Consider the following 13,646-nt stretch of genomic DNA (forward strand, 5'->3'; position numbering starts at 1 on the left):
GGATAAGGTGACACAGGGAATCCCTTAGCCTCCTCCCCAGGACCACCGCCTCTTCTGGGAAATCCTTTCATCTGCCCACCTGTTTCCTCCACGAACCCCCCACCCATCCTTGTAGCCAAATTGAAGTGATGTGATCCCAACAGTAGAATTGCTATCTATTTGGTACCATTTTTTTTTTTTTTTATCTGAGCATCATCAGGGAAGGGGATGTTCAAAGCAAGATACTTTTTCCCATGAAAATCCTTCTCTGGATTAGGCTATGTTCTGAAATTCCTTTCTCCTTGTCAGTTACTGCTGGTGGTCACTGTCCAGTGTCTCTAATCATGGGCCTCTTGGAGACTTGTCTTCTCCTGACACAGCTCCAGGCCTTACCTGGGAGAGTAGTGAGTGGGCCTATGATAGCTATTTCCTTATCCTCAGAAGACTTAATCTCCATTATCAATATAAACCAATGTACATCCAGGGCCTCACACATACTAGGCAAGCACTCTACCACTGGACTACATCCTCAGCCCTTTTAAAATTTCTTTAACATAGGATCTTGCTGTCTCAGACTGACCTCAAACTTGTGATCCTCCTGCCTCAGCCTACTGAGTAGCTGGGATTATAGGTGTGCTCGACCACACCTGGAATCAGAAGATTCTTCTTATTCTGCTTACGGTTGGGTACCAACTGTGTGTTATATGGTCACAGATGCTATATGTTTACCTATATCCATCCATATCAGTCTAACAATATTTTTTTTTCTGGTTTTAGGGGTTAAACTCAGGGTCTCTTAAATGCTAGGCAAGTGATCTACCACTGAAGTACATCCTTAGTCCCAGTCTAACAATTTTGTAATTATGTTCTGAGAAGAGGAGTGCTGTCCACACACAGTCACAGTCGTTCACTCTGGACCCCCTCACTCTGCAATGTGTGCACAAACCAGCTGGATCTTGCTAAAATACAGGCTGATTCTAAGATGGGGCTCAAGATATTCTTCATTTCTGATGGGTCCTCACATGAGGCCACTGCTGTGTGTATGGATGATTTTTTTCCATTACAAGGTCTTGAGCAAGGCGTATAGGCCTAGAGGACTTCAGGGGCCAAGCAGGTGATGAAACTGTGTGGAGCACAGGGACTGGGCTGGGGAAATGGCAGAAATAGCTCATTGGGCCAGGCTCACCCTACCAAATGGCACACTACAGTTTCTGAATTTGGCCTTGGGCACCTGGTTAGACTTCTTCCCTAGAGTTCAAAATCTTAGCGGTTTTGCTGGAAAATGAATCTGGTCACTCATGGAGTCTTTCCACAACCTCCTGAATAGTGGTTGACATGCCAGCGTTGGAGGACTGACAGGGACAGGGAGCTATGACTTTGAATCCACTTATCCTGTTCTTGAGCAGATCTGTTTAGAACTGCTCTGCTGCTTACCAGTGACAAGAGTTGGAAGGAGAGAGTCGGGTGCACTCCTTTTTAAGTGCCCATACTATCTGATACTTGGTGTATGATTTCATTTGATCTTATCAGTGTTGTAGAACTGATTTACCAGCCTGATTTTATGGATGAGGACAATGGATATAAAGAAGTTAACCTGACTTGGTCACAATGACCCAGTTACTACTTAGTGAAGTCGAGACTTAAACCCAGTACTGTCAGCCTCTGTCTTTAGTCCACTTGTTCTGGGTAATTTATGAAGTTTAGAAATTTATTTGTCATAGTTCTGGAGGCTGGGAAGTCTACGGTCAAGGTGTTGGCAGCCTCGGTGTCCAGTGAGGGCCTAGTCTCTGCTTCTTAAATCATACTTTGAATGCTGTGTCCTCACATGACAGAGAAACAGAAGAGCCCAAAAGGCCTGACTGCCTCCTGAGGCCCTTTTATGAGGTGACTAATCTCATGCATAAGGGTGGAGCCCTTATGGCCTAATCACCTCCCACAGGCCCCACCTCTTCATATTATCACCTTGGAAGTTAAGTTTTAACATATGAATTTTTCAGGGAACACAAACATTCAAACTATAGCAGCTTCCAAAATCTTCTTTGAGTGATACAGAATTGCTGTTCCTGGTCTGTATAAGCCAGGCACACTCATTGGAATCCTACAGAAATCTTTCAGGGTCCTTAAAGTACTTATTCAGGTGCTTAAAGTACTTATTCCACAGTACATACGAGCAAACTAAGGCTCAGAGGTTAAAACCCAATGATACAGCAACTGTGGATCAGTGATCTGAGCCCAGTTCTAACAGACCCCATTGCGCTATGACACATTGCAGGGTTAGCAGTTTTTTGGAGTCAAATCCTTGGGTGGACCGAGTATGAGGAGGAGTTACCAGGAGTGAGATCTCTCTTCTGATTGTTGCTGTCAGGATATGGCCATTCCGAAATTGATAAGATATTGACATCTGCCTATCTCACTGCTGACCTCCTGAAGAAATGTCCTAGAGTCTTCTAATCAGAAAATACAAAAGTGAGAGCTATGGCAAAAAAATCTGTGCTCACAGATTTTTTGAACTTTATTGAGATGCCCATCATAGCAGACTCCACGGCTGTTGAGAGCACAGGAGTCAGTTTCTTTCCCTCGTTTCTGAAATGTTCATGATGTGGAAGGAGGAACTACAGGGCGAATGAATTTGTAAAAAGTTCTGGTGTTATTTTTGTTGTTGTTGTTGTTCGTTAGTTTGACTCAGAACATACAAGAAGCCATGCCTATCATCAGAGATAAAAGCAGGGGCTCTCTTATGTCTCTTTATGATGGACAAAGTAAGAGAACCTGTGTTTTCTCCAGCAATACATACACATGTGCACACCCACAGAGGATAAGATATTCCAAATATCCTCAATAATCTGGGTCATTCACCTTGAACTCTACTCCTCCTTCAAGCTTCAAAGCTAGTTTTCATAATAAGTGTAAGCACAATAATTAGTGAAATGGAGCCAGCGCTTCTTTTCTGCTTGATGCCTATGTTCTGGCTGCCTATGAAAGGCAGTTAAAGGAAAGGAGTCAGAAAAGACCGCAGGGAAGGCTGGAGTCTCTTAGACAAAGGTCCCAGTGGTAGGTGTCCCAGAACTTTGAGACTGAAGGAGGTTTTGTTTAGCTCAGCAAATGTGTCCTGGGAAAATCTTTCCCCAGACTTGTTTTAATACTGACCCCAAATGACCTGAATCAGATGTGCACGCATTATGACTATTATAGAGTAGTTAAGATGATAGTATGCTTACGGAAATGCAACAAACACATTTTTGTTTCTTGTAACTTTCATTTTCCTCCATACCTGCTTCATGATTTCACACCTGGTTGTCAACAGCCTCCCCAGTCTCAGTCAGGGTTGTGCATTGCCTGGATCCCACTGAGTTTTCTCTTCTTTAAGACCTGTGATGAGTCTTAGCGTCCTCTGTGGCTGACATCCCTCCTATTGCAGCTACAGTAGGACCTCCCTCAGGAAGACTGTGTCAGCAAAGGGCTTCTCATTGGGGTCTGTGGAGGCCCAGCCTACTCTGGCCAGGAGTATACTGATCTAGGCTCCTCTCCTATAAGTGCCATTCTGTCTCACTTGGTGAAGGGAGACACTGATTCCTGAGCAGGTAGTGTTGTCAGGGATTAAGTTTAGAGGCTAAAAACAATCTATGTTTTCTTGTCTTATTCCCTCTGTTTTCTGGAACCATTAAGGATGTCAGAGGGCCTTGGAATCAGCTCTGAGTTTGCTTCTTCTGTGAGCTGGTTTAGGAACTTTCTGAGCCTCAGTTTTCTCATGCATGCATCGTATTTACCTTGCATATATTTACCTTCCAAGTTTCTTGTGGATCAAGGGCAAGATACCCAGACATTCTACTCTACCTGGGAGAAATTAGCAGGTGTCTAGTTAATGTTAGTGCTTCTAGGCTCTCCCCCACTATCTTTTCCTTCTGGAACCTGATTCTCCCACAGATAATTTCCCCCACCAGGAACAGAAATTCCTGGAGGTCAGAGAACCCCACTTAATTAGTCAAGGGTTTATCAGCACCCAGGACAGTCCCTGGCATGTACCAGAGAGATGGAGATTTCAAATTGACCCCAGTCATGAAACTTTCAGTGGCAGACCCAGAGTACTGACTCCTCCTGGGATCCAAGCCACTACCTCCCCCATTGCCTGTCTGGGACCCCACCACCAGTATCCAGTTGCCCATTCTTTTCACAGAAGCACATGAGCCATGGGAAGTTTCTGGGACTTTTATTTATACTCTTTTCATTTTTTTTTTTTTTTAAGCCAGTGAGAATGGGCAAACTCTTGGTCCCTTCTGGGCTGCACTCCTCCATGGCCAGCCCTACCAGCCTCCCTCAGCCCACCCTCTCCTGCCTGCCAGTAAGTAGTTCAACATCGCCTGGGGTGAAAAAACACCACCCTGTAAGCCAGTGCCCTCTGGTGGCTGCAGCTCCAGGACCAGGCTACAGGGTGATCCCAGGAATGGCAAAGCAGGGGATTCCCAGCATGCTGTTGGCTCAGCCCCTCCCAGCACCTTTCCCTGCCTTGGAGGCTCTCCTTCTCCCTGCCTGTGTACCCCTTTTGGAGGAGCAGGGGTTTCTGAAGTCCTTTCCAGCCCTTCCTTTCCTCTTCTGCTGAGATGGTCCTGACCTTGGGCAGTGTGAATGACCGGTGGCTCTCAGGTGCAGCTTTGCACTAGGATTTTCCCATCTGTTCTCAGCCTCTGCTTGCAGCCAGGGTCAGTGTCCAAGATCTGACTTGAGAGAAAAGTGGAGACAAGAGGCCAGAAAGATCCCTGCCACTTAGGTGAGGGATCCTTGAGTTTGGGTGTCAGGGGTGTGTTTATTCATTGCAGGACCTACTTCCTCTCCCTTAGGATTGGCTTGGGCCTCTCAAGTGGGTCTTTCCTGTACAAAGGTCTGAGAATTGTACCCAGATATGCCAACTCCATATTTTCTTCTGCGGTCAGCCAGCAGTTGACCTGGACCCAGTATTCTGGTCTCCTCACTCCTCAGCCAGCTCCTCCTTGGGGAAAGGACCCCTAAAGCTGAATCACAGTGGCATTCCTGGGCTGTAGAGCCTGGTCATTTTAATATCCCTGTGCCATTAAAAATCTGCAGAATTGGAAAAGGTGCAAGTTGGGCTGGGGATGTGGCTCAAGCGGTAGTGCGCTCGCCTGGCATGCGTGCGGCCCGGGTTCGATCCTCAGCACCACGTACAAACAAGGAAAAGGTGCAAGTCGGCCGAGAGGTTTGCAGGTGTTTAGAGGTGTGCGTCTCCCTCCTCCCTCAGCTGGACTGGCCATTGCCCCTGACTCCTCTTCCTCCCCTCCTTCTACCTTTCTCCTCTTCTTCCTCCCTTCTTCCCCCCTTCTCTTTCTTCTCTTCCCTTCCTCCTCCTCTTCCTTCCCTTCTCTTCCATCCCCCTCTGCCTCCTGTTCCCCAGGCACGTGGGGAAGGGGAGGCTGGCCCTGGCCTGGTGGCCCACGGGCTGCCCGGGACCTCGTGCGCGGCGGGGGGCGGCTGGCGGAGGGGCCGGGGCAGGCGGGCGTCAGACGCTGTGCGCGCCCAGACTGAGCACGGAGAAGGCGGCGCGGTGCTTGCGGAGCAGCAGCCGAATCTTCTCGTCGTCGGAGTCGGGGTCCAGCGGCTTGTTGTACTCGTCGTCCTCGTTCTCCGAGGTCGCGCGGTCCCCGCCCGCGCCGGCACCCGCCGGGGCCCGCGGCGTGGAGGACGAGGGCTCCAGCGCACTCTTCTTCCTCCACTTGGTCCTCCGGTTCTGGAACCACACCTGGGGTGAGAGAGACTCTGAGGACCACGCACGCACCGCGCACACGGGCGGCTTTGTAAGAGGACAGCTCCACTCCGCAGAAAGCGCTGTCATTATTATTTTTGTAGGAAAATAAATGGCTCGATTTTGGAGTGAACTGTAATAGCCACGTTACTGGGGAATGGGGGCAATAAAATAAAATAACACCGCTGCAGATCTGGGGCAACCCTCCCTGCAAGTGCAGTTTCCTTCTCTTTTGCCATCTGATGCACTTGGTGGGAGATGCTGAAATACCAGGGTAGAAAGGGTTTAGTCCAGGTCTGGGCACTTCTCTAGGTGTTGAAGAGTTGTCCTTGGGATGGGAGTGTGGCTCAGTGTAGAGCCTAAACACCTGGGTTCAACCCCAGGCCCCAGGACCTAAAAAAACAAAACAAAAACAACAACAACAACAACAAAACCCTCTCTTCTTTTAGCTTCTTAGGCTTTCACTGAACTTCATGAATAATTTCTCCCAAATTAGAACAGTAACATGTACATTGTTTGGTGTAAAGATTGAAGATACCTAAAGAGGCAGAAGTATACCTAAGAGGGGCCCAGATAGTTTCCTTCCATTTCCATTCATCAGCTTTCACTCTCCAGCAGGGCAAATATTTGTCTGAACAGGTGGTCCCAGAGGCTGGCAGCCAAGCCCAGACCTAGGGTCCAGCTTGCCTCTGGTACTTGCGAGAACCTGACTGCTTCATTAAGCTAGGCAGGTCTGGCGCAGCTCAAGGTTTTCTTCTTTGGTGTCCCCACCCCAAATCTCTGGGGAGAGCCGTAATGTCAAAGTTGAGAAAGTTGCCCCCAGCAGTCTGAGGAGGGAGAAGCAGATCTTCGGAGGCCTGTTTAGGAGGCTATTTCACACTCCCCGTGGTAGGAAGTATCAGGGCATATCTACCCTCCCTAAGTCTCATGTTGGCCTGCAAGGTTTCTTACATCTGCTATCCCATCCCATCTTCTTTTGGACCGGTGAGTAGAAAAGGGTTTTTTTCTTTTTTGAAAGATAATTAAACCAAGTCCAGCTCCTTTGAGAGATCAAGAGGAATCCAGTTTTAATTTGGCTCAGTGGCTACCATTGGTGCTTGGGTTTCCTGGTTCAGACAGTGGAAGAGGGGAAGGCCTGAGGTTGGAGTCCCCTTCCCAGCTCTGCCCTTACCACCCAGGAGACCTTGAGCAAGAGGCTCAACTGAGATTGTTTCTTCATCTGTCAAATGAATAATAATTAAATGAACTACATAAGAGGCATTCAGCATCAGGTTCAGTAGATGACAGCCATTTATTTTATTGTTAATTCTTGTAATCTCTAAGGTTAGATGGGCAAGTAGTTCCCAAACACCAGGACAGCCTCCCTCTGAGGGGCTGGGATTTATTGGAAAAGTGTGGCTACCTCCCTCCCACGCAGGGCATCCTGTCCTGGCAGGTGCCCTCACTGCAAGGCAGTTGCTTTCACCCACACAGACTCACCTTGACCTGCGACTCGGTCATGCCCAGTGAGTATGCCAGCCTTGCTCTCTCAGGACCAGCCAAGTACTTAGTCTGTTCGAAGGTTTTCTCCAGGGCAAAGATTTGGTGCCCTGTGAATGTGGGCCGAGTGTGCTTTTTCTTGTGGATGCTGTCACTCAGGGGGTCTGGGGCTGGTGGGAGGAAGGGAAGTGGGATTAGCAGGAAGAAGGGGCACCTGGGTACCATGCCCTGCCTGCAGGATGCCAGCCCTTCCCTACCTCTCCTATAGGGTGAGCTCCCTCCTATGGAGAAGCCATTGAGGTTGCTGGAGCATCATGATGCCTATCACTTTAGCCACATTACTAACATTTCAGATAACAATGACTGTGACCTCTACCATGTCTGGGTGGGTGGCAGCCCCAGAGGGCAGTTGCCCCAGGTTATAGCTATTTAGGATCAACAGGGCTTAGAACAGGTTCTCCTGCCTTTTTGTCTAACGTTCTCTCTACTCAATAATGCTGCCTTCTTCCAAAGGACAATAGGAGTTTCCTCTCTGTCACAAGACACCAAGACAAGGATGTTCCTTCAGGTCACCAAGACAAGGCCCCAGGAACCTGTAGATTTCTCTCCACTTTCTTGCTTCTGGGCTGCAATTCCTCAGGTCCCTTGAAAAGCAAGGAGGGAAAGCCTCCAATCCCAGTGTGCTACTCCCCCATGTCACCAGGTCTGAAGATCACACGGCTACAGTGACACTGGAGGCATGGAGGCTGGAGATCCCCACCCCAGCCACGGCAGCATGCTCAGGGGCAGTAGGGTTCAGAGGAAGCAGAATCACCAGGTGTTGGGCCTTGGTCAGCACAATCTGACAACCCATGTCCCATCTCCTTTTCTTATAGGTGGAGAGACTGAGGCACAGAGAGAGGAAGAGACCTCCTGAGAGACCATCATCTTCAGTCCTGGCTCCCTTTGACTTAATTTGGTCACTGATCTTTGCTATTTTCGTGTGTACATGCATTCAGGATAGAAGAGTTGGAGTGTGGAGTAGGGTGGGAGAGGATGATGGGGGTCAGGGAGGGGCGACTTGAGGCTTAAAGTATCCAAAAAGCTGGGCTGTAAAAGAGATGAGGTCTCTATCCTCATAAAAATCCCTAAGTGTCAGGTTGAGGGAGGCACAGGCTGTCAGGCAGTGAGGCTCCAAGCAATGTGGCAGAGGGGAGGCTGCGCTTAGGGAGTTTCCATGGTTGATCTCATACCCACATCTCAGTGGGGGAGCCTAGAGAGCAGACAAAAATGGAGGCTCCCTCTGCCTGCCTTCCAGGTGAGCCTTACCTGTCTGTACATGCCCCTGCTACCTCCACTAGTCCCTGACATACACCACGGGCCCCCTGGACTAGTTCTCTAAAAACTGAGACTCAGGCATGGGTGAGCTGAGGAGAGCCCTCCAGCAACCAGGGCAAGTTCAATTTGGCTCAGCCCCAGCTCTGACGGCTGGACTGTCGCTGCTACTATTGCTATAAACCCCGAGAAGGAAGGTGGGAAATGAGCCATCTCACTCACAGGCAGGGGCTTGAGGGGGTCAGAATGCATTCAGTGTCCCCAAACATGCCAGGCATGAGCTGGCTCTTTGGGAATGTGACTCAGTGGCAGATTTCCTTCACTGGTGGTAGGGTTTGCCTGCTTTGGGGATGAAGAAGCAGTGGCAAGGCTCTGGCCAGAAGCCAGATGAGCTGCCACCAGCCGTGGAGATAGCTCAGTGGTAGAGCACTTACCTAGCATGTGGGAGGCACTGGGTTTGATCCTCAGCACCGCATAAAAATAAGTAAGTAAAGGTATTGTGTCCAACAACAACAACAACAACAACAATAATAATAATAATAATAATAATAATAATGAGCTGCCATTTGGACATTGTGGAGGGTAGAGGTGGGCAGTTTGGGCTTTTCTGGGCCTGGAAGTCCCAGGTTCCTTGGGACGGCAGCTGAGGTGGCCATAGGTAAGGATGGGGGTCAGACATCTGTGTCTAAGCAAAGCTGGGGTTGGAGCCAGAGAGGGTAAGTTCAGTCCTGCACCAAACTGAGAAAATGGACCCAGGCAACTGCGCTGGGCTATCTAATGGCGGCTGAGGTGAGGTGGGTAGGGTGGGCAGGGTGAGTTCCCTGTCTCATACCCCTTCCTCCTCCTCCCCTGAGTCTGGCTGGCTCTGGGTGCGCTGGGCTGGGCTGGGGGTGAAGGTTTGCCTTCTACTCACTGTTGCTGCACTGCCGCCCGCCTCGCCAGTCCTGTCCTGTGTCCGCCCAGCAGTTCCGGGTCCGGGTAGGGTACTCGTTCCCAGCCTTGGAAAAATTCCCCACCTGGGGGCCATAGTAGACCCCCTGGGAGCCCAGTCCACTGAAGCCTGCCACGTGGGGGTAGCCGGAGAGGAGGCTGCTGTTCGGTGTGGCCACAGGCCTGCTCAGGATGTCTGTGATCCCGTGGGGGGTCCCGGCGGCCAGCTGGGGGCCCAACCCTGGAGGGCTGAGCTTGTAGAAGGAGTTCTGCATGGAGTACTGGCACACGGGGGCCTTCATCTCTGAGAACTGCGCCAAGGGCGTGTTGTTCAACAGGAACGTCCCCTGCAGGTTGGACTCCATGATCTCCGGGTCAAGCAGCGGGAGAGTGAGAAGCCCGAGTCCAGGCCCCTAAAGCCAGAGACCCCAGATCCTGGCCGAGAATCTCATGGCAGGTGTGGAGAGTCAGAAGCAGCCCCAAGCCTCTGACTGCCCCCCACCTACAGCATCTGGTCCAGCCCTTCACCAGGGACTGGCACCCACGTCAGCTGCTCGGAAGTCAGGTGCCACTAGGGCAGGTGGGGGCTTCCCCACGCACCTTTCCTCTCGGCCCGTCCTGTGGGAGAAGGGTGCTCCTCCCAGCTCAGCACAGCCCCCTCCTCAGCCTCCGAGTCTGGGGACCCTCCATGAGAAGTTTTAAGTTCAGAGAAGGGACATTTCCCTGATAAAGATATGGCCCATTAGAATACAGACTGGAGACTGGCTGAGCTGTGAGAGCTGTGCCACCATTGGTGGAGGCAACACGGGCCTCACATTGGCTTTTGCTAGACAAATTGCACTTTGAAAGATTGACTGTAAAATCAGCCAGGGTGTGTGTGTGTGTGTGTGTGTGTGTGTGTGTGTGTGTGTGTGTGAGAGAGAGAGAGAGAGAGAGAGAGAGAGAGAGAATTAGCTCTAGATGCTCTTGTTCATCATCAGAGATTCCACCTGATCCCCCCAAGACCAGCATCTAGGAAAAGGTGGGTATCTAGGAGGTCTCTGGAGGTTCCTGAGGCAGCTGGAAGTCACAGTTCCTGCAGCTGCCCTCCTGAGAGTGAGGAGACTGGGCTCAGAGGTCACTTTCCTGAGCTGCTCCTGCCCCTTTATCTGCTGAAGTCCAGGCTATGCAGGAGAACCGGCTGCTTCCCTTTCCTCCTTGGTGCTGGGACAGGGTAAGTGCAGAGGCTGGGAAATGTCTGCTTTCTTGCGGGGAAGAAAATTCCTGTGAGTATTTTAGAGCCTGATGGGCAGATTGGGTCGGGGGTGGGTAGTGGGCAGCTCTCAGGGTAGTGGGTTTGTGCATTTTCCTGCCCACTGAAGCTGAAAAGGGGGTGGTACACTTGTGTGTTCTCACCTCTGCCTCTGGATAGCCTTCCCTGATCCCCTCCACCAGGATCTCTTCCTCATTTGTGCCTCTGCTAGAGCAATAGCCACATTCCGACTCGCTTGGTGTCTGGGTTTGAAATCTCTGATGCTGAGATGTCCCCTGCTTCCGTGGTGGAGCCATGTGTCAAACACTTGGTTGGGGCTCAGTTGGGGCTCAGTAAATATTTGATTCATGGAACTGGATTAAATCTCAGTGCACCCATATGCTTTTTTCCTCCCTTCTTCCTTGAGTATTTATATTGTATGAGGCTCTACTGGGGCAATCTCTCATTTTACAAACAAGGAAATTGAGGTGCAGAGGAATCAGAGCCCACTTTCCAGGAAACAAGTTTATTCCTGGTTTGGGCAGCATTCTTTTTTTATATTTTAGTTTTTTAGGTGGACACAATATCTATTTTATTTTTATGTGGTGCTGAGAATCGAATCCAGTGCCTCATGCATGCTAGGCAAGGTGCTACCACTTGAGCCACATCCCCAGCCCCTGGGCAGCATTCTTTCCTGAATGCTATTCTCTAAGAATGAGAACCAGCCTGCTACTTGTCTGAAAATGTGAAATGACAGAAAAACTAGTGACTGACAGATGAACTTCTGCCCTCCCTCTGCCTGGAAGTCCCCAAATCCTTGCTGACCAGTCCATGGGCTCTGCAGAGTTCACTCTCTTATCACTTGTGGTCTGTGCTCATGAGGGATTAGGTACCCCTTTGCTGGCCTTCTGTTAGTTTCCAGTAGAAGGCAGAGGGTCCAGGGCTGGGGAGGGAAAGACTCTCTGAGCCATTCTCTGTAGCACAAATTTCAGTTAATTTAAGGAAGACCTTATAAAGGGTGTGAGATGATTTTTCTATAAGTTTGAATTATAAACAAGAAAAATGGCCTTTCTCCTCCTTCTTCTTTTTCTTTCCTTTTTCCTTCTTTTTCTTTCTTTCTTTCTTTTCTTTTCTTTTTTTTTTTTTTTGGATGATACTGAGAGTTGAACCAAGGTGTACTTTAGCACTGAATTATATCCCCAGCCCTTTCTTTCTTTATTTTTACATGTAGGTGTAACTCCCCCGCCCTCTCCCCCCTCCCTTTTTATTTTTTGAGACAGAGTCTCGCTAAGTTGCCCAAGCTTGCAATTCTCCTGCCTCTGCCTCCTGAGTCTCTGGGATTACAGGTATACACAGCCAAGCCCAGTAAGAAAGATAAGTTCTTATTCATCTAAGTTGGCTTTTCTACTAGGCCGCGCACTACCATCCTTTTGGAAGTTAGTTCTGATTTCCAGGGATGTCCACAGGATCCCACCCATGCAACTGTGATTCTGAAACCTTTTATAAAAGCCTTCTGGATAATATAAATGCACAGCAATGACCGGCTCATTGTTCTGGGTGGCCTTTCAGATTCCAAGAGTTCTTTTTGGGGTGGAGCAAGAGCTGGGGATGCTCCAGGGACCTTGGAACTGTGAATTATTCATTCCCTAATAATGAGAACTTACCAAGAAAGAAGTCTTCTACAAATTTTGATTCTTATTTAATGTTAAGACTAAAGGTCCAGAACTCCAGGATGACAAACTGAAGAGACTTTAGCAACTGCTGAATTCATTCCATTTGACCCATGAGGAACTGAGGCCAGAGTGGTGACCAACCTTGCATAAAGTATTAGAAACTATATAGAAACAGGGCCATATCCTCTCTATAGCAAGGGTTGGTTCTGGAACGTTTAATGCCATGGGGTGCAGGACCAGATGCCTTCACAGAAAGAGCTAGAATGTCACTCAGTGTATACTAGCCCTGGGCCTGGATTGGCCATACCCTGGTAGTTTGTGGAGTCCCTTACCGGACCTCCAACTTCTCCCCATTTCATGGTAGCCTTTAGGCTATCCTTTCTCTGGGGGTTTCTCCCTGGGTGGGCAGTTTAAATTAAGGAGCTGTCCAAGCTTTCAGGAAGAATTGGTGGACCCCTCTTTGGGGTTCAGGCTTCTCCTGATCCCACCTATTGACCCCTCTACACCCCAACCCAGGCTTTACTCTTGCCCCAGCACAAGCCCCAAAGACAAGCCAGGAAGGAGAGATGGAGCCCTGTGTCATGAGTCAATTTCTTTATTAATTTTGACATTTGTTCAGCTGGTGTAGGGAGAATGGTCTATACATTAGAGTGGGGGGGCATACTCTCCCAGTAACAGAGCATGGGAGAGTCAAGAAATGATTTGTTTTTCATAACAATTAAAAAAATCAAGGTAATTTCAAAACTTCTAAAAAGCGTCTAATGTGCAGACTGCAGCATTCTCTAGGCATCATGTGGAGACCCCAAACTCCTCCCCTAAACAGCTCCTACTAGCAGCGGGAGCGTGCAGCCATGCCACCGAGGGCCTGGGGCCGGCGGGCCAAGCAGCCATGCCAGACGGAGCGGAAGGTGCCAAAGCAGAGCCTGGAGCCGCGGGGCCCACGCGGGGCGCTAAGAGGGGCTACTGGGTTCAGCTGCAGCGGCGACCCGGGAGAGGAAGGGACAGGATCGAGGCGGAGGAGGCGAGCCCTGCGCCTGTCTTCCTTGAGCCTTCACAGAATCGGTCCCTGGCCGCGCTGCCTGGCCTCTCCTGCCGCAGGCCGGGAGCCAGGGCGCCTCTGCTTCGCGGCGCGGCGCTGCGGCGGGGCGGGGCGTTGGCGGCCACCGCTGCGCCCCGGTGCCCGCGTCCGAGCAGCGTTGGGTCTCGCACCATGCAAGAGGGGGCTGCGAGCCTGCAGCTGCTCAGACGCAGCCCTCGGCGAGAAATGGGGCCAGGAGTTGGCACTTCC

At 50.1% G+C, this 13,646-nt stretch overlaps 1 protein-coding gene across 1 annotated transcript; it reads right to left on the bottom strand.

Moving 5' to 3' along the window:
* Positions 1 to 5,454: 5,454 nt before the first annotated feature.
* NKX6-3 (NK6 homeobox 3) lies at positions 5,455 to 10,229 on the bottom strand. The gene is made up of 3 exons (XM_081268941.1): positions 9,438 to 10,229; positions 7,211 to 7,380; positions 5,455 to 5,728 (listed from the first exon to the last, which is right to left on the bottom strand). The coding sequence occupies exons 1-3, from the start codon at positions 9,817 to 9,819 to the stop codon at positions 5,489 to 5,491; spliced, it is 792 nt and encodes a 263-aa protein (XP_081125067.1). The 5' UTR covers positions 9,820 to 10,229; the 3' UTR covers positions 5,455 to 5,488.
* Positions 10,230 to 13,646: the final 3,417 nt, after the last annotated feature.

The sequence above is a fragment of the Spermophilus citellus genome (genome assembly GCF_964194105.1).
Source record: "Spermophilus citellus genome assembly, chromosome: 16".
NCBI classification, from domain to species: domain Eukaryota; kingdom Metazoa; phylum Chordata; class Mammalia; order Rodentia; family Sciuridae; genus Spermophilus; species Spermophilus citellus.